The 23,659-nt window shown below is 44.2% G+C and overlaps 4 protein-coding genes across 6 annotated transcripts; all 4 read right to left on the bottom strand.

The window, feature by feature from the left end:
* Positions 1-483: 483 nt before the first annotated feature.
* Positions 484-1,518, bottom strand: LOC111082951 (proteasome subunit alpha type-7-1-like). Its single transcript, XM_022379208.2, has 2 exons — positions 1,327-1,518; positions 484-1,263 (listed from the first exon to the last, which is right to left on the bottom strand). The coding sequence occupies exons 1-2, from the start codon at positions 1,426-1,428 to the stop codon at positions 616-618; spliced, it is 750 nt and encodes a 249-aa protein (XP_022234900.1). The 5' UTR covers positions 1,429-1,518; the 3' UTR covers positions 484-615.
* Positions 1,519-2,956: 1,438 nt separating this feature from the next.
* Positions 2,957-5,634, bottom strand: LOC111082943. 2 transcript variants are annotated; one of them, XM_022379197.2, is made up of 4 exons: positions 5,549-5,634; positions 5,388-5,470; positions 4,425-5,324; positions 2,957-4,370 (listed from the first exon to the last, which is right to left on the bottom strand). In XM_022379197.2, the coding sequence occupies exons 1-4, from the start codon at positions 5,584-5,586 to the stop codon at positions 3,154-3,156; spliced, it is 2,238 nt and encodes a 745-aa protein (XP_022234889.2). In that variant the 5' UTR covers positions 5,587-5,634; the 3' UTR covers positions 2,957-3,153. The 2 variants fall into 2 exon arrangements, with proteins under 2 accessions (XP_022234889.2, XP_022234888.2); XM_022379196.2 differs by having other exon boundaries at positions 4,425-5,330; positions 5,549-5,633.
* Positions 5,635-9,839: 4,205 nt separating this feature from the next.
* Positions 9,840-10,332, bottom strand: LOC111082957. Of its 2 annotated transcripts, none has more exons than XM_022379215.2 (2): positions 10,205-10,332; positions 9,840-10,141 (listed from the first exon to the last, which is right to left on the bottom strand). In XM_022379215.2, the coding sequence occupies exon 2, from the start codon at positions 10,125-10,127 to the stop codon at positions 9,990-9,992; it is 138 nt and encodes a 45-aa protein (XP_022234907.2). In that variant the 5' UTR covers positions 10,128-10,141; positions 10,205-10,332; the 3' UTR covers positions 9,840-9,989. The 2 variants fall into 2 exon arrangements, with proteins under 2 accessions (XP_022234907.2, XP_022234906.2); XM_022379214.2 differs by having other exon boundaries at positions 9,840-10,145; positions 10,205-10,316.
* A 413-nt stretch (positions 10,333-10,745) lies between these two features.
* LOC111064697 (BTB/POZ domain-containing protein 9-like) lies at positions 10,746-11,888 on the bottom strand. Its single transcript, XM_041592411.1, has one exon. The coding sequence runs from the start codon at positions 11,886-11,888 to the stop codon at positions 10,746-10,748; it is 1,143 nt and encodes a 380-aa protein (XP_041448345.1).
* Between the last annotated feature and the right edge of the window lie 11,771 nt (positions 11,889-23,659).

Here is a 23,659-nt window from a genome sequence, read left to right as displayed (position 1 = left end):
TATTTTGTAATTAATTAAAAATATAAATAATAATAGGAAAATATATTTTGTAATTAATTAAAAATATAAAAAATAATTGGAAAATATATTTTGTAATTAATTAAAAATATAAATAATAGAATTGTGATTAATTAAAAATATAAATAATAATTGGAAAAACTATTTTGTAATTAATTAAATGTAAAGGTGGAAATACATACATAAGTTAATGGTGATTTATCTGGTGAATTTATATTAATTTTTTTCTTGTGCAGAGCCCGGAAATAGTGCTTTTACATTTCTTTTTCTTTTGATTAGCACTATAAAAAATTTAATATGCTCGTATATGTATGTATGTTGTTTTGTTTCCAAATGTAGAAAATTATTGAATTCAAAATAAATATTTGGTGCCACTACTGGCGCTGTGGAACATTCTCCAAGTGCATGAAATCTGTAAAAACCCTCCCAGATTGATATATAAAATAAATTTTATATCTGAATAAATGTTAAATGATTTCCTTTAATGGCAGAGATTGAATGAGAGTAAGAGATAATCTTTAGGGGAATTATAGCAAGGGGCTTGAGTTTGGAAAACATTTGAATTGATGGTATTTTGTTAGCTAGCCCGTGTTCTGGTTACTTCTTTGGCTTCTTCTTTTCGAGCTCCTCTTCCTTCTCCTTCTCTATGATGTTCACATACGCCTGTATGGCTGCCCGGTCCAGCATCTTTAGCGGCTTGTTGTGCTCCATGATGGCCACCTCCAGGTTGTTCTGGCCCGTTTGGGCCACCAGAAGCAGCGCGCGCACGGCCAGCTTGACGGCACCTTGCTCAGAGAGCACCTCTTCGTCGCGATAGTACTTCTCGAAGTATTCGCGCACAGTCTGGGACAAACGGCCCGTGGCATTGGCCTTGTATTCATAGAAAATACCCGAGGGCTCCGTTTGGTACAAATGCGCCGTGCCATCGCCATCAAAGCCGCCAATCAGACAGGAAATACCAAAGGGACGCCGACCATTGCTCTGCGTGTACTTCTGCTTCAGCTGGGCAATGTAGCGCGTGATATACTCCACCGTAACTTGATCCTCGACATTCAAGCGATGGCTCTGGCACTCCACTTGGGCACGATTAATCAGAATACGCGCATCCGCAGTGAGTCCCGCAAATGCCATCACAATGTGCTGGTCGAGCAGGCAAATTTTGCGCACTGTGCGATCCTCCTGCAGCTTGGCCACCGAACGTTTCTCCACGGCCAGCACAACGCAGCTGCCGCCGCGCACACCAACCTAAGGAAAATAATTGAAAGTGCATTTAGCATGCGAAAATGCTGGAAAAATGGTGAGTTATACCGCGGTGGAGCCCTTGCGTACAGCCTCTTGGGCATATTCCACCTGCAGCAAATGTCCGTCAGGCGAGAAAATGGTAACAGCGCGATCGTAACGCGAAGACATCTTTAAGGATTATTATTTAAAATTAATATAAAGTTTGCTGAGTTGCAGGCGTCACATCCAGGCTTTTTTCACGAATAATGAACTAGTTCGGTTCGGTTCTCTCTGGTTCTGCTAAGCAACACTGGTTTGCAACACTGTTTTTCAGCATTAACCCACTCATGGCCAATACCGGAAAATGTATGAGACAATTAAATGTACTAGAAATAGTAGTAGAAATAGTCGTAGAGTGGTAGAAAAAGGCGTAGAAAATATATGTAAAAACTAGGTGAAATAGGAGTGGAACAATTTTAAAAAGGAAATACGTTAAATGAATCCTAGAGTGTACATTCGTCATCAAAGCGACTAGTTTTTGGATGATTGCCTCTTTCTGAGCCCAAACCCACCATAACACTCTTTCCAACGTGCCAGCAGTGTATATGGTAGAGGAGAGATCTCAGAACCGAGATGGGTTGGATATATAGATCGGCGAAGCAGGACAAGTCCGGTTGCTGGGATTGAGCGGGTGAAGTTCATAATGAGCTCCTGGTCCAATGGCAAGTGCATTTTAAATATTTTTAAATTTAAATTTTAAATATTTGAATATTTTTAAATTAAAATTTTAAATATTTAAATATTTTTAAATTTAAATTTTAAATAATATTTAAATATTTTTATTTTTAAAAAATAATTTTTAATAAATTTTAAATTTTAAATAATATTTTAATATTTTTAAATTTAAATTTTAAATAATATTTAAATGTTTTAATGCTATTTATTAACTATATAGTTACCTTTTATGCCAACCAAATCAAGCTCTTAGCCCATCACTGATTTACAAATACACAGCCGAGTGTGTGTGGGCTGTGGGATAAACTCCGCCTAGCCACTGTGGATAACAACATGCAAAATGCCGGCAAATGAACATAATTCGTGTTGGGTGAAAATCTACATAATATTTACTATGATGCCAGGCGGGCAGGCACACACACACACACAACCACCCACACAGACACACACACACACACACATTCCCAGCCACTGACTGCCCCAATGGCTGTGTGCCTTGTGCCATGCATGCAACTCTGTGGAGATGCTGATGAGCAGATAAATTCATTAGGCAAAAACCATGTAATTGTTCCACCAGGGCAACGACGACGCCGACGACGACAAGGACTCTGGCAAACAGGAGCAGGAGCACAAGCCCAAGCAAGGATGCGGATGTGGCGGACATTTGGCTCAGCTGGCAGCAGCATTGCAACTGGCAAAAGGCAACGGCAACCCAGACGACCGCAGATCTTAAGTTTTGCTTTGCAGGCAAGAGAGACAGAGAGAGAGAGACAGAGAGAGAGAGAGTGCTGGGAGTCACGAAGCGTTACTAAATACAAATTAAACAAATCCATAAATAATGTTTAATAATATTAACAAGGATATTAGCAGAGCAGAGCATACACCCACACACAGAGAGTGTGAGTGAGAGAAAGCAGCTACAGATGCGCTCTTGGTTATGGTTGTTCCTGTTTTGAGTTTCTGCCACCTTGCCACCTCCTGTGCTGTGCTGTGCTCTCCTCCTTGTTGCTGTTCCTACGTAGTCCTTTGTGTGGTTTATGGGTATGTTGTCTGCTGCCACCTGGGCCGTAGTCATACACGGCTGTTTACACGGCCTGCATCCTGCCAGTCATCATCGTTATGGATTTCTTATTCTTTGCTTAAAATTCTCATTCGAAAGCTACAAAAATCGTTTGGGTTTTAGCTGCGGTATCTGGCCTCCGTTTTAGCTGCTAATTTCAGCTTAAACTGGCGCATTCTTTTCGCTGCCCCAATTTTCTCATTCAAACGCGCCAATTGCATTTGTAAATACTTTTTGCGTGCCGGTGCCGGTCCCGGTCCGTCCGCTTGTGGTGTTGTCGGCGGTGATCCTGTTGGTGTGTGCGGCCCTTTTTTGGGTGTCCTTCTGCTGCGCTGCACGCGACACTGCTCAGTGCTTAGTGCATCATCGGAGGAGGATGTGGAACCGTCTGTGGTGGCGTAAGAGCTGCTCGATGAGGTGCTCAACTTGCGCTTTCGTTTCGCCATGGGCGATGCATTGCGTAAACGTGGCTGGGCAGCCGCTTTGGTCATCAGCTTGGAACGGACAATAACTTGAGATTGCTTGGGCGCATTGGACAAACGACGGCGCATGGTAGGACTGGGCGAACGAGGGCGTTTGGGAGGACTGGGCGAACGACGGCGCATGGAAAGACTAGGGGAACGACGGCGCATGGAAAGACTAGGGGATCGACGGCGCATGGGACGAATGGGCGTTTGCCGGATCATGGGACGAATGGGCGCTTGACGGCGCATGGGGGGAGTGGGCGAATGATAACGATTCGCCGGATGACGCATTGCAGACCGATTTGGCGGACTTGGCGAACTGCGTGGACTAAACGACAAGTGCAGAGCAGCAGTCCGGTGGGCTGGACTGTGACTGGAACTGGAACTGAAGCAGCGTCGCGATTTTGTGCGACTGGAACTGCGCGAACGACGTCGCTGGGCGGTGGCCAGCGTTGCGGCAAAGTGTCGGGCATATCTGGGAGGCGACACACTGGGCGACGGGCATCTGGAGCGGGATCTCCTCAGGGTGACTGGTGGGGAGTGCGGTGTCTTGCGCTGGACTGGCGGCGAGTGCGGTGTCTTGCGCTGGACAGGCGATGAGCCCCCAGATCGCAGCAACTCCGGCTCCCTGGTGGGGGAGTCTGCGCGCACGCTTCGCCACGAGATCGAAGCGCCATCCGTTGTGGTGGTCTGGTGGGTGCCCAGCTCCTTCCGTGGGCGATTCTCTGCCACGCCAATGGGCAATGCCTTCATGAACAATGGCGTCGGCAGCAACGGGCCAATCCGCATGAGTGGCCTGTGCGGTGGGAAGTAGGCCAGATCTGCATCCAACTGCTCGTACGGGTGCATGCCCATCAAATAATTCACCGGAGCTAAAAGAATTCAAATGAAATTAACTAAGAGTTCCAGAACGAGTGTTTACCCACCTCTGAGGCCAGCCCGTGGCAGCTGTTTCTTCTCAAACATCTGATAGTAGTTGTGGCCCTTCTGTCCGTCCCCTTTGTCCGGCTTGTAGAATGAATCATCGCTGAGCACTTCACCCTCCTCGCAGTCGCTGGCCTGCAGTTGTTGTTGTTGCTGTTCTTCCTGGAGGAGCTGCATATCCGAATCTCTGCTCACTTCTCCTTCTTCCAGTGCCATGGCTGCGGCAGTGGAGAGTTCCTTCACCTGATTGAGCTCCTCCACAAGCCCATCGTTCATCACTTGTATGAAATCAATAGACTCGTACTCTTCCCTGTCCGGCATTTCCCGGGGATCTTTCGCTGTTGGCAACTGCTGGGAATCTTCGTATTTTAGCTGCACTTTCCCATCGCTGATGGCTTTATCTATCACAATATTGCACCCATTTATTTCCGTAGCTGAGGGCGCATTCTGCTGCTCATTATCCATCGTTGAATCATGGCATACGGAACTGTCTTTGGTATCTTCCGAACCGGAGCCAATGCCGCCCAATCTGACATCCTTCTGTGCATTTTTGGGCCACTGATTGAGATCCCTACATGCCGCCTGTTCGGGTTGTTCAATGGCCCTGAATTCCGGATCATTCTCGTGCCCCATCTCAGCTGCTGCACCATCCAACTGCTCCATTTTATAATAGCCTTCCGTTGTCTTTGGCACAGCAGTGCTCTCGGCACTTTCAGCAGCGAGCAGGTAAAGCACTTTGTCTATATTATCGCGCGATTCCTTCTTTTCTGGTGGCAGATCAACCGCAAAATATTCACATATTTCATGCGCATCTGTGTGCGAGACAATATGGAATATGCCGGGCTGCTTGCCTTTCTCCGTCTTGGAATCGACAGGCGCAGGCACCTTCAAATTTTGTTTCCCTAAAGCTTGGAAATTGTAAACCATATTTTTGTTCTTCTTCAATAAAAATAGCAAAATCTTACCTGTATCCGTCGATGTGAATAGTTTGCCATTTATTTCATGGTTCTTTTGATTTTCAGAGGACACACTTCGTTGTTTTTTTGTACTGTAAAAAAAAAAAATCTCAAAAAAGTCACTTGATCTGAATACAAAATAATGAAAACCATTTCCAGGGCATACATACACGCATTTAACAAACGAGTTCACAGATTTCAGAGACATATTTGTTCCTCTAAACTTTGCGCACTTCAAAACCCACAAATATACAATAATAAAATGTATTTTTATTCAATTATATTGCAGAAATTTTCGTTGTAAAAAGCAAAGCGAAGCTCCGTGCTGAGTTGCCAGACTGTTAGGGTTGGAAAATATGGCCACACGAATTTTGTGCAAAGTGAGTAAATTCCAAGATATTTTTATGCGTCACACAACATAATCAAATTACAATCAAATTCAATGTTGCTTATGCTAAAATATTTAAAACTATTTTAATTTACAAGAAATCAATTATGGCTGTATTTTAATGGCATACAAAATTTTTGTTTTTATATATCTAAATTTTATTAAGTTGGATGTGAAAACCTTTTAAAATCAGCAAACATTTTTTTTTTCTTTATTTATTTATTTTTTCGCTATTTTTTGGTTATTTATTTTTATAGTCATGTTTTCCTTTATTTTTATCTTCTATAAAAAAATATGATCCTTGATAACGTTTTTTCTACAAATTCTCTTCTACATACTGAAATTAATAACAAACAAATTTCAGAAAACTTTGCGCCATCTTGGCTAACGTTATATTTTAAATTTGTAATTACCCCGTTATTATTAACGAAACGCTAACGAAACGTAAACCTACATATGTACATCATAACATGCCTGCGCGAATTTATTTAAAAAATTAATTGGAAAATGCGCGCTTAGTATTTTTTATTAATACAAAAAACTTATGGAAAAATATACCCAATTCCCAATATAAAAAATATTTCATTGTTATTAAAAAAAAATAAAATGTTTCTATTTTTAATAACTTGGAAAAGAGCACTCAGTATTTCCCTTAGTACAACAAACCTATGGAAAATTATACCCAACTCCCAACATAAAAAATATTTTATAATTAATATTAATCAATAATATTTATGTTCACTCTTTTTGGGATTTATAGGAATTGGATTTCGTGGAATAACTATAAGGGCGTAAGGGCGTCACTGTAGAAATAATATTATTATGTAAATATTTTACTTAAATATATATTTAATAAATAAATATTATTAAATATATTTATTATTGTCAGAACTAGTGATTTTCTCCTTAGAACTGCGCGATAACTTAAGTCATTTCTCAAGAAATGTTTGCAATATTTCGACATCATTTCTGTAGCACTTCCTGCCCACACACCATTATCTCTCATCTCAAATGGAAGTCTTAACATTGTAAAATCAAATGACAGTGGCGCATAGCACACACACACACACACACACATTTAAATGCTTATTAAAATGAATGTTTCCAGATGAAAATTAGACAAAACACAACCCAAACCCCCAAAAAACACAAAAGTCCTGGCCCTGGTCAGAGTGGTTCCTGGGGGGGAGGTGAAACAAACGCTCGGAGCAACAGCATCAATTTCCACAAAATTGCGCCACTAAATTACCATAACGGTTTGGGGTATGGGGCGCCAGGCCACCAAAAGTAGATCCCCTGGCCGCCACATGCCCTGCCCACAAAACCAGCAGCGAGTAAAACCAAACGAAGACGAGCCAAAACTAACGGAAACATATTACGGCAACTTGAGAGAGAAAAAAAGGCGACAAGTGAGAGACGAAGACGAGCCATGGAGCATAGCACGTGGCATGGTGTGGCGATGGCTCCCAGACAAATGCCGAGGAATGCCCCCCTGCCCGCCACAAACAAAGGGGAAAAAAACACATCGCGGAAAAACGCAAACATCAGCGCAATGCGGCAATGGAGTTTTACCTGAAGCGCCACAGCAGATGGAATGAGCAGTGGCATAGTGGGGGGAAGGGTATGGGAGGGGGGGCATGTCCCACAGGACTTGTAAATAGCAACATGGCAAACAAGTTAAAAAGTTTTCCTCCGCTTGTTCTTTGGCATTTCTTTATGCCACACGGATGCCTTTTGCCTTGCCACCGGGCGTCGCGGCCAAAAACATAATCGTTTCTCATTTCAATGCTGCCCCAGATCCACCTCCCTCCTACTTCTCCTCCTTCTCCTCCACCTCCTCCTGTTACGGGGTTCGGTGTTGGCCCCGCAATTTAGTTTTGAGCGTAATTTCTTTTAATAGCGCCAGTCGACAGATAAAATTCAGCAAACCCAAAGAAGATGTCCTGTCCCTGACACCTGACATTGCGCCCAGTACTAGCTACAGGTCAAAGGAGGACCAGGGTGGGGGAGGGGCAGTGGCAGTGGCAGGGCCGGATATCGCAAGTAAATTGCTTAATTTTGGGCATGTCTCCGAGGTCTGTGGGTCTGGGTTTGGGTTTGGGTTTGGGTTTGGGTCTGGGGTTTTTTGTTTTGTTTTATTGGAAGGCAGGACAGGACTCTCGGGAGTCAGGGCAGGGCTGGGCAGGGCAGGTTGACGTTTTCCGTGCCATGACGATTTCATTTGCATTTTATGATAATTGAACTTCATAAATATGTCACGCGGCAGCATCTTAAAAGTGCCAGAAGGCCACAAGCTAAGCGGTACCACCCGGAATGGTGTACAGCCTCTGCTGTGTGTGTGTGTGTGTGTGTGTGTGTGTTTGTGTGGCATGTGCTTCATAATTATTTTGAAGTGTTGCCATTAATTTGAAATACTTATGGCCGTGTGGGTGGGTGGCTGCACGATAAACTGCTAAACAAGACTGCATAACGATGCTAACAATTTAAATATGTTAAATAAAAGTATATAATATGTACAAGGGGGGCGGGCAGGCGGGCAGGCATCGTTACGTTGCTTGACACTGCTCCAGCGGTGGTGGTGGTGGTTGCCCTCAGAGCTTAACTAAGATTCAAATAAAGGCTTTTGAGGTGGGCAAAAAAGGTTGCTCTAGTTGCTCCTGGGGGCGCTGCAAATCGCAGCTAATTTCCGACTCACTTCAGTCAAGTATCTCGTGCCACAAATGCCACTTCAACACTGAGATTGCCATACAATAATTCACCTGAGCACAACTCTTTGGCTTTGTCGTAGGGGGAAATATTTAACGCCTCATTAGAATCCGGACAGCACAGCAATTCAACAAAGCAACGGCAAAGCATCCATCCATCTTGAGGCAGCACAGCAGTAGGCTAGAGTGCCAGGCAGTCAGGCAGGCAGGGATCATGAATAAACTCTGGCATAAACAGCATGGATATATGGCCAGAGCAGTAACAGCGGCAATGAATATTAATGAGATGTCATCAGTCTTTCGTCAAATTAAAACGCACAGCGCACAGCGGCCCAGAACGAACGTTGAGACCTGGAAGACCTGGTGGAGCTGTCAGCAGCAGAAGCCAACAGACGGCAGAGACATCTCTCTCTCTCTCTCACTCACTCACTCTCCCCTTGAGTGCTTGGGTGCTGTGCCTGTGCCTGTGGCCGTGGCCGTGCCCGTGTTGTGTGCACATCCTGCGGTAACTTTTCTAATTGTTGCCAACACAACGCGAATAAATCAGGCAGCCAGAAAAGTGCCTGAAACTAGCTCTTACACTTCCACATCCACATCCACATCCACTGCGAGCTGTGTGAGAGAGTGGAATTTCAGCAATTTGTTTTCCCCAGTAGTTGAGTATCAGACGCCTTCGGTGGTGTTCGGTGGTTCGGGCTAGTCAAGTCAAGAAGTCTCACAGCTTAACCCTTTTCGAATCTGGGTTCTGGGTTCTGGGTTCTGTGGGACGGGCAACGACGCGTCGTCAGCAGTCAGCATCATCGTCACACGTCAGCGCACTATCATCACGCTTGTTTACACGCATAATTATGTGCGCCAGGGATTCCGCACAGGATACTTGCGGCTTTTTGTGGGCGGTGGGGGAGGACTGCCACTGCCTCAGTCTCAGCCTCAGCCTCAGCAAAACGATTTAATGCCTCGTGACAGATTTCTCACTTGAACTTAAGATGACGGGGCGGTGTCACAATTTCAGTCTGATAATATGTTAATGAGGTTTGTTTATTTGATTTATATTCCCCTTGTCAGGCGCAAAAGGTGTCGAAGCCCCAGGGGCAGGCACACACAGGCGAGGGGCGTCCACGTCATCCTTCATTCGTTGCGGTTGTGCCCCTTGGTGGCCCACCCGGTGCCGTCAGGCTCTTCATTCAAATCACAGTCAAGTGGAAGTTAATCGCTTGCCCGGGAACAGATTTTCCCACTCACTCACAATTGTGTGTATACATTTTTTCACTCAATGATAAATGATCGCGGAGCAACTGAATGGCTGAAATGAAAGCTTAAATGTTACACAAATTGAACTGCAATTACTTGGCGACACTTTGCATATTATTATTATATTTTTATTATAATTATTATTGTGTCTCGATCTCCCATTGTGAAACTCTGTTGATGGGCATTTTGTGTCAGTGTCAGTGTTGATTTTGAATTTGTATTTGTATTTGTTGTGCCTTCAGCGGCCGCATCCAGTGGAAGAACTGCTTAGAAGAACTTGCGCATAATTTTGGGCACAAAGCGGATCAGGGCACAGGTCACAGCGAATAAAAATATGTTGGCTTGTACCTCCCTTTTGGCACGTTCCTCGAGCACACGCGCATCGGGTGGCCAAGAGCGCATCATTTTTGATTGAAGAGCTAGCTGCACAATATTTAAATTTAAGTCAACTGTTCATTAATAAATTGTTTACTTGAACTTACGTTTGTAATTTTATTCCAATTAAATTCTAATTGAGTTTTTTGTTTTCGTTTGCTGTACGACTGTTCAAGAAAGTTGTGAGAGAAAATGCTATGAAACAATTTTGATGTGACACATGAAACAGGGCTGTGTGTTGAACCAGGGTTACAGGCTACTAGGGCCACAAAAGTGCCAAAACAAAGTGTTTGGTAATTGTTAACAACATCTTAAATCTAGGGCTTATTTAATAAACTATATATATTCTACTTAAGAAATTTGCAACGGCTCCTTTAATTCCATAAACAGAATTTAGATTCAGCTGGGCACTCTCTACTGGTTGCTGCTTGTTCCGAGAGTTTCTCGTAGCACTCTTAGAAATAGAACAAGATAAATCCATTATTAAGTTCGAATTACAACTAAAGCAATATTAATTAAATCCATGCGTACAAATTAAAGTGGGTAAAAACATAAAAATCCATTCAAAGGAATAAGAAAAGGAACAAGTCTTCAGACCCTCACTCCAGGGTCGCTACGGTCAAAAAGTATCGCAAGTAGATCGATCACCTAGGGAAAATTGTCATTTAAAAGGGCTTCGAGCTCAACATCCTTCAACATATTATTGCGTCCACTCTCTGGATGCACGATCCGAATGTAACGAACAGGCCTGCGCTTGAACCTGATAAGGTCAGGCAAATAAACCCCGGCTGCACATGTAAATTTTCCCACGCAAACCCAGCGTGCATTGTCGCAAGAGATCTCCACGGTGCAGTTTAACGGGATTGATGGGCAACTTTTAATTAATATAATATTAATAATGCACCAGAAGCTCAACTTGATTACGGTCTCATTATTGTTCACTATCAAACGTTTCGCATACCATTCTTCTGAGGCCTCATTTAAACCTGACAACACGTGGGCACGATAGGGCAGGTTCTCCAGCTTAATCGCCTTATCGATGACGTCGCATATTGTGCTCGGGTCAACGAATCCAGATTGACGAACAGCACCCAACAAGTCTTCAACATCAATGAGAGGGAGACGTACAAGCGACAGCAACGACTTGATATCCACGCTCGGATTGTGGCGACTCCATCTGCATACCGCTCGAAAGATTTCCAGTTCCTCAGCAATGAAAGTGTCCCGTGGCAGCAGTTCTTCAAGTATTTCCTCAGACTGCATTAGGAAGGAATCGTCGTTTAACATTGAGCCCCCATTAAAGTCAATGACTTTTAGGCATTTCCTGGTCAGCTCTTCGAGATTGTAGAGGCGTGCTGCTTCCAGGATCTTGAATGCGTTGCTGATGGCCAGATTCTCAAAGAGATGTTTGGCTAGTGGCGTCTCGACCTCCAGACAGCCATACTGATTGGCCAAACCGAGCACCTTTAAGGAGGCATCCACGTCCAGAGTGGATATGGGCAGAGTGCCCGAGTAAAGGTAGCCCAGGATAATCTTAAATGCCTCCAGCGACACCTCTGGGAGCCGAATCACGCTTTTCTCTGACTCGGACATCCCGCCGTAGAGCAGGGCGCGGAAGTACTCACTGCGCGCGGCTAGAATCAAGCGGTGTGCCGGCAGGTGCTGATCCTCCACAACGAGCTCCACGTCCGAGTAGAGCTTGTTCATGCAGAGGCTGTTCAGGGTCGCCAAAACGCCCTCGCCGAAGGTGTGGACCGGCACTTGCTCCGGCTCGTGGCTGGGGGATCGCATAGCGTCGATGGAGGGTGAAGAGCTACCTTGGGTTGCCTGTGTGCTCATTTTCGCTGTTCGATTTCCCTGTATGTGGACAGATGGGTGTTTTGATTTTGTTTGCATTCCGTATAGTCTATAAAACTCACTTTTTTTGTTCTCTTCAGCAATTTAATTTTTTGTCAAGCTGCAAGCACTTTTCTAACGAGGGAAGTTGGCTGTGGCTAAAAAATATCGATTGATCGTATCGATACATTGAATAGACTGCGATAGTGTGGGCAAATTAATAAATATTAATTGTGTTTTAATCACTTACTATTCCGTTATAATTGCTGCTCTTTGCATTTAAGTTTACCCAATAAACTATTGCTTTTATTTTTATTTAATGTAATAAATAAGATCGATAAAATATTATCCACCAGAAAGCCCCATCCCTATGGGGCAACATATGTTTTTTTTTTAATATTTTATTCAGTATTATATTAGGAGAAAATCTGCATCTCGAGTGCAGAACAAGTTGCTGGTGAGAGGGTGTGATCATTCGAAGTTGCTCTTTTGGCTGAGGCCTAAGTCAAATACCATGTTTTGCGGCCATTAGTCCGGGCAGATTCCGATGCACATTATTTCTGGGCAATGGCACGTGTTTGGACCGCAAACAGATGAATTCCTGCAGCAGTAGAACACACAGGAGAGGGAGTTTGCTGCAGGGACAACGAATTATGGGGCAGCAGGCAGAGGCAGCGGCCACTCAGAGAGCAGTTGCGCATTTCGCCGGGGGGTACGGGTACGTCTGGGACTGAGGCTCGGCTCCAAAGCAAAACTGCAATTCGTCCTCGGGGTCTTTTTTGTGTTAATAATAAATAAACGGGCCGTGCCAGCGCTCCGCCCGTAGACGGGTGCCCGTGGCCCCAGGCTGCTGCTGCTGCTGTTGCTTCTGCTTCTGCTTGTGTTTTGGACACACCGGAGCGCATTTTAATGGACGAATGCAGGCGGCAGTGCAGACCCATAACCCAGGCCCAGGGCCAGGCCCAGTCCCATGCCCAGAACCGGAATATGAGTCCCGCGACGGGGAGGGCAGTCGGAGCACAGCACACCTTTTCCCGGGGTGCATGTGTGACACCCGTAGACGCCCATGGCCGTACCGTAACGTACCCCTCTGTGGCCAGGACTCTCGCTCGCTCTCACTCGCTCTCACTCTCTCTCTCGCTCTCTCTGTCTCGCTTGAATTACGGCATTTGCTCGTCCATCTTTTGATTTAGCACCGACATAAAAATGATTTATCAGTGACATTAAAATAATGCACACTGTGGCGCATTTTATGTGCGAATGGATTTTCGCGCCTTTTTGTTCTCGTTGCGAGTCGGTCGGTTCGGTCCTCTGCAGCAGCAGCAGCAGCTCCTGCTCCTGCTCCTGCCTCTGCCACTCGTTGCTGCACATCGCACATTTACCCCTAGACCTAGAGAGCCATAGAAAGCTTTCATACACAACCAACACCCTGCTGCATCCACACTCATAGTTGGCCCTCTCAAACAGATGCCCGTCCGTCCGCTCGTCCGCTCGTTGGGTCTGTGTCAGTCTTTGTATGCTGCCGTCAGCCGAATGTTTTACGGCCGAGGTGTTTGTGACTGAGTCTCCTCCGTGTTGCCAGAGTGGGTTCCTTTGGGGGTTGGGCGTTTGAGAGTGCACCTATCCGAGCAGCTAGCCTCTGCTCCTGCCCTGCCCTGCCCTGCCCAGCCCTGCTGCTGGAGCATCATAAATGTAAACTTTTATGCGATTATCGCGCTCTCTTTCTAGCGGCCAGGCCAGTACGCGGAAGCTGCACTGTGGAAAGTTTTTGGAAGATCTAAAAAGATAATGGGCTGGCCAATCAATAAGAGAAAGTGATCTTGTAGAGCTGAAAGTTTATTGAACTACAAATATGATTATAGGAGAAATTTTCGAATCATTTTCGTAGCTCGTTTGAGAGTCAACTGCGAGACTCGTTGGTTTTGTTGAGCTTAGAGTTGGAATCGGTTGGGAAATTCTCGGAATTAAATAGTTTTTCTGTCGTTAAGGCACTCGGAAAAAACCAGAAGCTCACATTATTATTTAGGCATTCAATTTCATCTGATATTTAGAATACGATCTCTTTAAAGTTTAAATCATTAAGATCGACATTCTTCATTGTTTTTTATTTTTTTTTATATATTCAGGCTGTTTTCAGTAGAGTTTGCACAGAATGAAGAGTCTTCTTAGTGTATTATTTTAACTTACAAGCAAAAGGAGAGAGAGAGAGCGAGCGATCTTAGTCAGAGAGCGCTAACAGTGCGCTGTGAACGGCAGCGTTAGGCGACTGTTAGCCAGTGGAGTGTTAACAGCGCCTGTTAACCAGTGAAGTGTTAACAGCGCCAGTTAACCAGTGAAGTGTTAGCAGCGCCTGTTAACCAGTGGAGTGTCTGCAACGCCTGTTAACCAGTCGAGTGTTAGCAGCGCCGTTAACCAGTGGAGTGTTAGCAGCGCCTGTTAGCCAGTGGAGTGTTAGCAGCGCCTGTTAACCAGTAAAGTGTTAACAGCGCCTGTTGCTCTGTTACGGGCTTACATTTTTCTACTTTCTTTGTTTAATTCTCCTACAAAAAGCTGCCTTTCATGTATATTTTCTTTCAGTGTACTTTCTGTGCTATTTGAAATGTGCCATAATTTGCACCCAGATGTGTGACACAGCAGCAGCAGCAGCAGCAGCAGGCAGTGCACGAGAGACGGCTGGCTGGCTATCAACTGGAACGCGGCTAGGATGTGCCACCATGCCACACACACACACACACACACACACACATTCAGAATGGACGACAACATATGCCCCCGTGTGGAGCCTGGAACTCATTAGAGCGGGTGTCCCTCTGCCTGGCAGAGTCCCCCCTCTCCCTTACCCTATTTACCCTATGTGTGTGTGTGTGTGGGGGGGGGGGTTTAATGAGGACACAACATGAGAAGCCATGGAGATGGCGCAGGCGCTGCAGGCCAGCAGGACACTAGATAGGACATGGACATGTGCATGCACATCTGCAGACGTCGCTGATTGCCTGGGCTCCCAATCTCAGTGGCCATGCCATTCCCCCATTACCCCATGCCCGAGATCGAGACCGAGACCAGTTGGCAGCGTCAGCATAATTTCCTGATGCTAAATGCCAAACGCAGGACGAACAGGACGAAGCAACGAGCCCAGCCGAGCACTTAAGCCCATCCGCCGCCGTTTGCCATTCGACGACTCTCGACTGACCGACTGCCACCGCACGGGCCAAAGCTGGGCAGCGGGAAAGTAGATTGGGATTGGGCCAGGGATTGGGAGTCGTCCCCGAATGGGGACATGGACAGGGACACTATGTGGGGGGGCAGAGGAACAGAGTGATAGCCTGCCTGCCTGCCTGCCTGCCTGCCTGCCTGCCTGCCTGCCTGCCGTAGTTGTAGTTGTGGCTCTGTGTCATTGTCTCGCTTTGGGGCACCAGCAGCAGCAGTGGGGTGGGTGGCAGTACCCACCAGCATCAGGGCAATTTAGAGAACGGCGCGCACACACACACACCGACACACCTGTTTTTGGGTAATTTATCTCGAAGAATTATTATTTCAAATATTTTTGGTGGGCAGAAGTGAAGCGGAGTAAAGAGATCCCAATGAAGCACACACACAAGAGAGCAAGGGAGAGAGAGAGAGAGAGAGAGGGAGAGAGAGAGGGAGACGGGCAACGCACCGAAATAAAAGGATTTTAAAATGGTCATTTGATATGAATTATGCGCGTTGCTGCAATTACAGGAACTCCCAGCACCCAGACCCACACCCAGACCCACACCCAGACCCAGACCCCACGCTCTAACCCCCATATATATAGAGATGAGACCCTTTGGCCATGGCCTCCACCAACCCATTCCACAGTTCAGTTGCCGACTGTGTGATGCCTTTTGTCTGACGCTGTGATGCGGTTGTCTGACGCTCAAAAGAGGCGGATCCTGCTCCTGTTTGGCTTGTTTACTGGCCACCAGTCGTAGTCCTACTCCTCCTGCTGCTGCTGCTGCTGCTGCCCAGCTGTGTGCCCGCGACTTGAACTTCATCGTTAAATAATTAAATCAGCTGCTAGACTAATATATTTCTCTTAATTGCGAGTAACTCATGGCCCAGCGAGCGAGCGAGGGAGGGAGAGAGCGAGTGCCATTTGGCCATCCCATTTCTGATTTATGTGCCATATAAATAGCGCGCCAATAGCTAATATCGCTGATGGACTGCATATGCAGGGCGGCTATAATGGATTGTTGCTGCTGCAATCCCCCCCCAAAAAATAAATGGCTTGCTAGGGGGGTGAAGGGGAGTGGTGAGTGGGAGCCTAGAGAGAGGCTAAAATGTGCACAAATCTGTTGATATTTTGAGTTGTGTAAAGTAGCTTAAAAGGGTTAGGGTTAAGGAATAAAATATGGCTTATGAGACGGGTTTTTTCTGTTAAGAAAAATTTAATATTAAATTTAATTTTAATATTAATATTAATAATTTAATTTCTACACTTTTTTTGAATCTCAAAATTAAGCAAAACTACAGCCCCCCCCCCACCTGAATGATCAATAAAAAATCAACAAAAATGTTAAAAATAATTGCCGCGACACACGCCAGAAATTGTGTACTCCCCCCCCCTGTGCGCCCTAAAATGTCCTGCCGAAAAAAAAGGGTGGAAACAAAAAAAATGGAAAAAATTGAAAATGAAAGAAATGTAAAAATAATCGGCAATAAATTTAGCAAAAGTGTCGAAAACGGCACACACACAGAGAGAGAAAGAGTGTGGAAGTAAGACTCAAACGGTGCAGAAATTCGGCCACGCCAAGAACTCATAGTTCAATGTCCTGGGCAGGCGATGCCTGATGCCTGCTGACTGCTGCTGCTGCTGCTGCCTGTGCTGACTGCTGCTGGCTTTCTGGGGTGGAAGCCGGTGGCAGGGGCCAAGGGGACAGGGAACAGAAAGGGGCGCCAGGTTCGTGGCAACCGCATTTATAATAAATTGAATTGCAATAACTCAACTTCAATCAAAAATCATAATTCATGGCGTTCGACAGGCCAGAACCAGAACCAGAATCGAACCAGCAGCGAGGGAGAGGGAGAGCGAGAGAGTCGAACGACTGTTGGCGAATCCTTGAGCTCTGGTTCTGCTTTCGATCCTGCTGCTGCTGTCCTGCCAGAGGATGTGGCTGGATGTTTGCTGCTGTATTTTTCTTTGCATTATTTTTATACATACTCTCTCTGTAATGTTCTATGATTTTTAGCAAGGAAAGGACATAGCCCTAGCTCTGGTTATTTTTTTTCCGTACCATTTTCTGGGCATCAGGGCATGTTTCAAGTGTATCTTAACCTTCGGTTCTTGAAGTCCTGCCTTTAGCTGCTTTCCTTCTTTTTTTTTTTATTGCCTCGCAAGTTGCATTGGCGACGCAGCCGAAAATTATAAATCTACAATTTGACATGAAGACGCGCTCGCACATGGTGGTGGCGCTCTCTTTGTGTGTGTGTGTGTGTGTGTGTGTGTGTGAGTGGTTGCAAGACATGGATTTATAGACGAAGACATAAATACAAGTGCCACATCGGTCGCTGCGCTGAAGGAGTGGAGTGCCGCTGCTGCTGCTGCTGCTCCATCGAATCGACTGGCCAAAGACACTGGCAAAAACATTGAAAGTGCCTCAGGCCCCTCGCCCACACCCACCCCGCCCCCCCCAGGCAAAGGCGGAACACGCTCAAAGCCCATAAATATCCTGCCAGTTTTCCGCCTGCAAGCCAAGCCTCCTTGGCCGTGCTGGCTGGCAGGGGTAACGCATTTTAGGTGAAAATAATCACCGCTTCACATGAAATCATTTGGCCCAAAACCGAATGCCAAAAAGGAAATGCAAGCGGCGCCAAAATGGGATACTACTAGCAAGGACCATCATCCCATGCCCATGCCCATGCCACACAAGAAGAATGAAATAAATTCAAAGTTCGCTCCCCCCCCATATCAAGGGCAAACAAATCAAAAGTGACAATTTTCTGCCTGCTATGGTTGGGGCGAAATCGTTTAAATGATTTTTAGCCTTGATTTGTGTAGAACACAAGAGGAACGACCTTTTAATGTTGCAGTTGCAATGTGTCCAAAGATTGTACGACGGCAAACAAATTGATGAGAAAGTTCGTTGCAAATGTCTAGCGAGTTTTTTGATTTTGAAATAGTTTCTTCCACTCATTTTTTTTATTATATTTGGTATTCATGAATCATAAACATGGCCAAATAAATCTCCAAGCATCAACAAAAGAAAGGAAAGTATCGCCCAGCTATAAAGCTATAAAGAAAGAAGGAATATATTTTTTTTTGGTCGGTGGAAAAGAAAGAGCAATTTTTGTCCAACTTCCGTTGGTGTCTTGAATGGGGGAAAAAAAGGTACTTTAGTGTTAGGTTCAACGAAGATTCTATTCTCTGAGATTAAAAAATGGAGCAAGATAAATATATAAAAAATTAAAATTTAAAAATTAGAAAACGTTGAGAAAAATTTCTCAAGTGGCTGTAACAAAAGTCAAATCTATAGATTTTAAAGTGTGTGCTGCACGATTTTGAAACACTTGAAAGCCTGCCACATTTTTCGTGCTTCAATTTATCATTTACTGTATCCCTTAGTCTGAAATCGTAATAATTAAATCCCTTTGCCCAAATGGTTAGGGTAACGCACATAATGGCAAACAAACAATTTTCAATGTTACCCAACTTTTAGCAAACATAAAATGTTATTACATATTTCTTTTCTTCTTGTTGTTACCCTGGACTTGTAGAGTTTGCGGGTAAACTCGAGCTTGAAGCGTACTTTTGAGATATATAAACGCGGTAGCCACATAAACAACTGAGAATTAGACAGAAAATAATTATTTTATAATTTAATAATTTCCAATTTAATTTCAAAATATACAAAATATTTTTCTGCAAATTGCAAATTGCATTTAAAAATATAAAAAATTTGGTTCTTCAGTAATTATGGCTTGAAAATTTTATCATTATTTTATTTAATTGTATTGTATTTATTTTGATTTTTCCTAGTGCTGAAAGTAAAACTTATTTTTAATGCACTAGTCACAGAAGATTTATAGTTACGATTACAATATTTAATCTTATTTCTAATCAATATTTTACATACATCAAGACTCATTTATTTGAATTGTCATTTATTTTTTAATTGTATTTGTTGTTGTTTTTAGTAGTAGTAGTATTTAGTATTTATTTATATATATTTTTTATTTTAATTTATTTTATATTATATATTATTATTTATTTATTTATTTATATTATAAATGCTATCAGTTTCTATTAGTAGTCGTCGCTGCCTGCTGTAAGTCAAACTATATTTATCACTATTTGGTCTAGCCAGAGTCTAGCCAACTCTAAACCAATTGTACCTACTATCAAATAAAAATGTAGAGCCTGCAGAATTTGTTAAACTGTACTCCAGTAAATTAGACTTTTCAAGACTTATCGTGGCTCTAAAATAAATATTTAACTGAATGTAGAGAAAGCTGGAAGAAGCGCTTTCAAAATTACACCCTAAAAATCGTGTACCAAAATTTGTATCTTATCGTACAATTTAATTGCTTGCTCCAAGGGTATCCCCACAGTCCAAAGACTGATCAAAACCATTCCAAGTTGTACTTTTTTTTTTTTGGTTCACTCCGTCTCCAAAGTCTTTTAATGTTTATTTATATGTAGATTTTTGCTGTTGTTGTTGCTGTATTATTGCAAAAAGGACGCGCGACCCCAAAGGGTACTTTCTGGTCAAAAAGGTGGCGGATGTTCGTCGCCGGATTTCGCCAAATACTCCTATATTTTTTTTCTAGTGTCATAAAAATATAAAAAAAAATATATAAAAAAAAAAGGAAAGCCCAAGTACGCAACACCTTTGGGCCACAGCACGCAGGAGGAGAGCTACTACAGAGAGCCCAGAGCAAAAGGACATGCAACAAAAGAGCCGGGCAGGGGCGGAAGTAATTTACAATTTGGTAAAAGAAATGAAAATCAGACATAAAAGCAAACACAGAAACGCTGGGCAGGATCACAGGATGTGTCTGGCCGCGACGTAAATTGACAAGATTTATTTTCAATTAAAACAAGCGCAGCGCATTATCCTTTTTGCAGGACGACGACAACGACGGAGACGACGGAGACGTGGCTCTGCTTCCAGCACTTTTATTGGCAGGCAGCATTTTTATGTTTCATCTCAATTGACAATAAATCAAAAGCGGTCGACGCATTTCAACATTTTGCACATTTTGGTGAGGAAGAACATTTTATGCGCCAAAGTTGGCAGGGAGAGTCGTCTGCCGCCGCCGCCGCCGCCTGCCACCCCTAAGCCGCAACCGCAGCTACACAGCAGCAGCAGCAACAGCAGCAGCAGCAACAGCAGCAGCAGCAGCAGCAGCAGCAGCAGCATCGTTGATGAATGACGAAGGACATGCACATGCAGGCCGTGCAAGGCTGGACTGGGACAGGGTATGTCATGTCCGTGTGTGTGTGTGTGTGTGTGTGTTTCGCTTATATATGTATGGCCAGCAAGGACACGCACAACGATTGGCTGCACGTCGACGTGCAATAATTTCATATGTCCTGAGCGAGTAACACCCAACAAAAGCAGCAGGAAAGGAAATGCATGCATGCCCCAAGGACGAAGCGACAGATACACTTTGCAAGCTTTTTTCTGCTTCCTGTCTACGTACAATCTTTTCCAGTATTTCCAGTATTTAATTTAATGTCAGTAATGTTTTGATGCAGCTTAATTATTTAGCTTATAAATAGTATTTGAGTGACAAGCTCTAATATATTTAAATTAATTATTTTAATTATATAATTATAATACTATAATATAATATAATTATTTATGTGTTGGCTTTGATTTTCCAGGCAGTTTTTGATTTTTATATTGCGTATATTTACAGATATATTTAATGGTGTGGTTTGAATTGATTTGTGCAATATTTGTGTGATTTTTGCAAGCTTTTACTTGCTGTCTACGTACAATCTTTAGCACTCTGCAGCTCCTATATTTATGTTTTTCCTTCACTGCACTGCAAACTCATGGGCAAAAGCATGCTACCCCCTTGCAGGGCATGAAAAGCAGCACAAAAAGAAAAAGAAAAGCGCGCGCAGCGAACTGCTGAAGGTGGGATGCAGTGCAGCCGCCTCTCATTGTTGTCCCCGGTTATTTATGGCCCATTAAGGCAAGCGGCAATTGCACATGTGTTCTTCACACTGACAATCCACCGCGTGCGGCACTCAGTCTCCTGCTGGCGCTGCTGCTGCCTCCTCATGTGTGTGTGTGAGCAGAGTCCTTCTTGTTCTTTGATTCGAACTGCTTTCCCTTTTAATTGTTTCGCCCAGCAGCAGCGGCAAGCAGCAGCAAGCAGCAAATGTTAATAATTACACCTTCCTAAAGGCCAACTGCAAATGCCTGCCTGATTCGACATGAGTGTCGGGACATGGGGATGTCCCTTTGTCTAATAACCATAAGATATAATTCATTTCAAATCGTGTTACTCCACTGGAATTTATGACAGTTTACGCCCCACACCCACAGCCCCATTCACGCACGCAAAAAACAATTATATAGACTTCTTCTACTCCTGCTACTGTGTGCGCCCCATTCCGTGGCACATTTAATTGCCTTTGGCCAAAGGATTCGAATGGAGACATTAGAAAAATCTGTCGCCGTCACAGGACACACACACGTCGTTCTGCTCCAACCGAAGCTCGTTAAAATGTTAGAATTACGAATGGCAGTAAACGTAATGGCAGGCGGATATGTGGCTCGGCTCCCCCCCCCCATGTGTCGAAGGATCGTGTGCTCATACAAATCTTTCCGTTCACATGTGTGCGCCAGAAGTTTATTGGATTTGACAGCAGAGACAGCACAGCTGGGTGTGAGGCCATAGATTGCACAGCAATGAAATGCGATACGTGGCCCAAAGAATTGACCAGAAAATATCTACAGCAATGGAAAAAAATGTTAGAACCTTTTCGCTGTGCTTTCAAGTGCTACCAAAATATCGTACGCATGCTGCAAAACTGTTCACATCATTGCAAGACGACAGAATAAATAACAAAGTAAATAAATTTGAGCAAGCGACAGCGACTCGAAAAGGACATAAGCCACTGCTGCACCGTCTTCAGTCACACTGGTCTGCGCCCGTCCTGTGGCTGGTGGCAAATTTATGCGACATCCAAGTGCAGCGCAAGCTGCGTTTCACTGTCCTGACAGTGTGCTTATAGCCAAGACAGCGAGCTGTCCCATGCATTATCCTTGTCCAGTGTGCGGCCAGCACAGAGACAGACCAGGCAGCGCCACTTTTGCAGATTTCTTTGGCAGCAAACCCAACAGACTGTTGCAGCGTAAATCACGATCGTGTAGAGCATATTCCGAGCTCTGCGGATCACAACTAAAAATTCAAACTTTAATTGAAATTAAAACCAAAACTAATGGAAAGGAATAAAATGTAGCCATTGAAAGAGGCTCTGCTCGGGGCGCTGTTGAGTCTAGTCTAGTCCTTGCTTTCAGCCTGCTTTGGCGCTGAATGTTTAATTCTGCCAGCTGAAAAATGCATAAATACCAATTTTAATTAGAAAATTAGCTGAAAATATGCAGCTCACGTTAATCGCATGACATCGTTGCGCTGTTGCTACCATTGCCAGTGGCAAAATATGCAAAAGGGGACGATTGTAGGGGTGTTGGGTGCTGGGCGCTCATGCAATATCCAAGAGATGCGACAACAAAACTGACTGCATGGCACTCCGACTCTCCGACACTCGGTGCTCTCTGGTGTGGTGTGTCCTCGCAAAAACCCATTGCCTCGTCCTGACACTCTGGAAATCATTGCCACTCGGCTACAGTCGCCAAAGGAGTGCGCTTTGGGTGCGCTGTTTGTTGCGACAAATGCCGTTATAATTATTTATACCGTAAGCACATTTTATGGTGTCGCAATTTTAAAATGCAATTAGAAAGCGCTTCCTCCACCCCCCCTTCCCCACCACACTGGCGTGCCAAAAAAGGAATTGGAAATGTAATAAAAGGTTACACGGCAGCTGAATTGTAATTCTTAATGGAGTTTTGTCATTTTAAACCCAAAAAAAAGAAGGGATATAGAGATGCCATCACCTGGAGCTCATATCTGGAGCTCTGCCTGCATCTGCCACTCATCTGCATGTAACTGCCACACATCCAGCTGTATCCAGGCAGCTCTTCTTCCTGTATCTTTCACTCTTCTGCCTGTATCTTTCACTCTTCTGCCTGTATCTTTCACGCTTCCGCCTGTATCTTTCTCTGTATATATTCCCCACTTTTGCACCTGTATTTTGAGTAGCTCTGGTTACTGGGGCTTATTGTGTTTGCTTATATCTATTTTTGTACTTATTGAACAGCCGCCACCACCTGCCTTTGCTGCCGCCACACCTTGGCCCCCACATAAAAACTCATCGCTGCGGCAGCGCGGAAACGTTCGAATCGAATCGAAACGAACGAGCGGCAAAATTCCAACAGCTGTCGCGATTCTGGAATATTACAAAATATGTGTGTACAGTATGTTGCAATTTTTATATATAGAGTAAAACTTACATTTATGGCCGTTTCTTACGCCTGGTAATGCTGTGGACATCTGGAGGATGATTGAACCAACAAAATTTTACTATAAATTTGCATACAATTTGGGCTCGAAATTGGGCAACGGCCTGGCCTGTATTACTGTGGAAAACAATTTAAATTTCAGCTAACATAAAAGGCATCCAAATA

Source organism: Drosophila obscura, unplaced genomic scaffold (assembly GCF_018151105.1).
Source record: "Drosophila obscura isolate BZ-5 IFL unplaced genomic scaffold, ASM1815110v1 contig_179, whole genome shotgun sequence".
NCBI lineage: Eukaryota > Metazoa > Arthropoda > Insecta > Diptera > Drosophilidae > Drosophila > Drosophila obscura.
The sequence above is the reverse complement of the archived record's forward strand: the minus strand, read 5'-3'. Positions and strand labels throughout refer to the sequence as shown.

Coding starts and splice junctions, on each gene's coding strand:
- LOC111082957 (XM_022379215.2), bottom strand. CDS start 10,127: ATGATGCGCTCTTGGCCACCCGATGCGCGTGTGCTCGAGGAACGTGCC.
- LOC111082951 (XM_022379208.2), bottom strand. CDS start 1,428: ATGTCTTCGCGTTACGATCGCGCTGTTACCATTTTCTCGCCTGACGGA. Junction 1,264..1,326: donor TACGCAAGGGCTCCACCGCG/GTATAACTCACC, acceptor TATTTTCCTTAG/GTTGGTGTGCGCGGCGGCAG.
- LOC111064697 (XM_041592411.1), bottom strand. CDS start 11,888: ATGCGATCCCCCAGCCACGAGCCGGAGCAAGTGCCGGTCCACACCTTC.
- LOC111082943 (XM_022379196.2), bottom strand. CDS start 5,586: ATGTCTCTGAAATCTGTGAACTCGTTTGTTAAATGCGT. Junction 5,331..5,387: donor ATTCACATCGACGGATACAG/GTAAGATTTTGC, acceptor ACAATTTCCAAG/CTTTAGGGAAACAAAATTTG. Junction 4,371..4,424: donor GCCACGGGCTGGCCTCAGAG/GTGGGTAAACAC, acceptor GAATTCTTTTAG/CTCCGGTGAATTATTTGATG.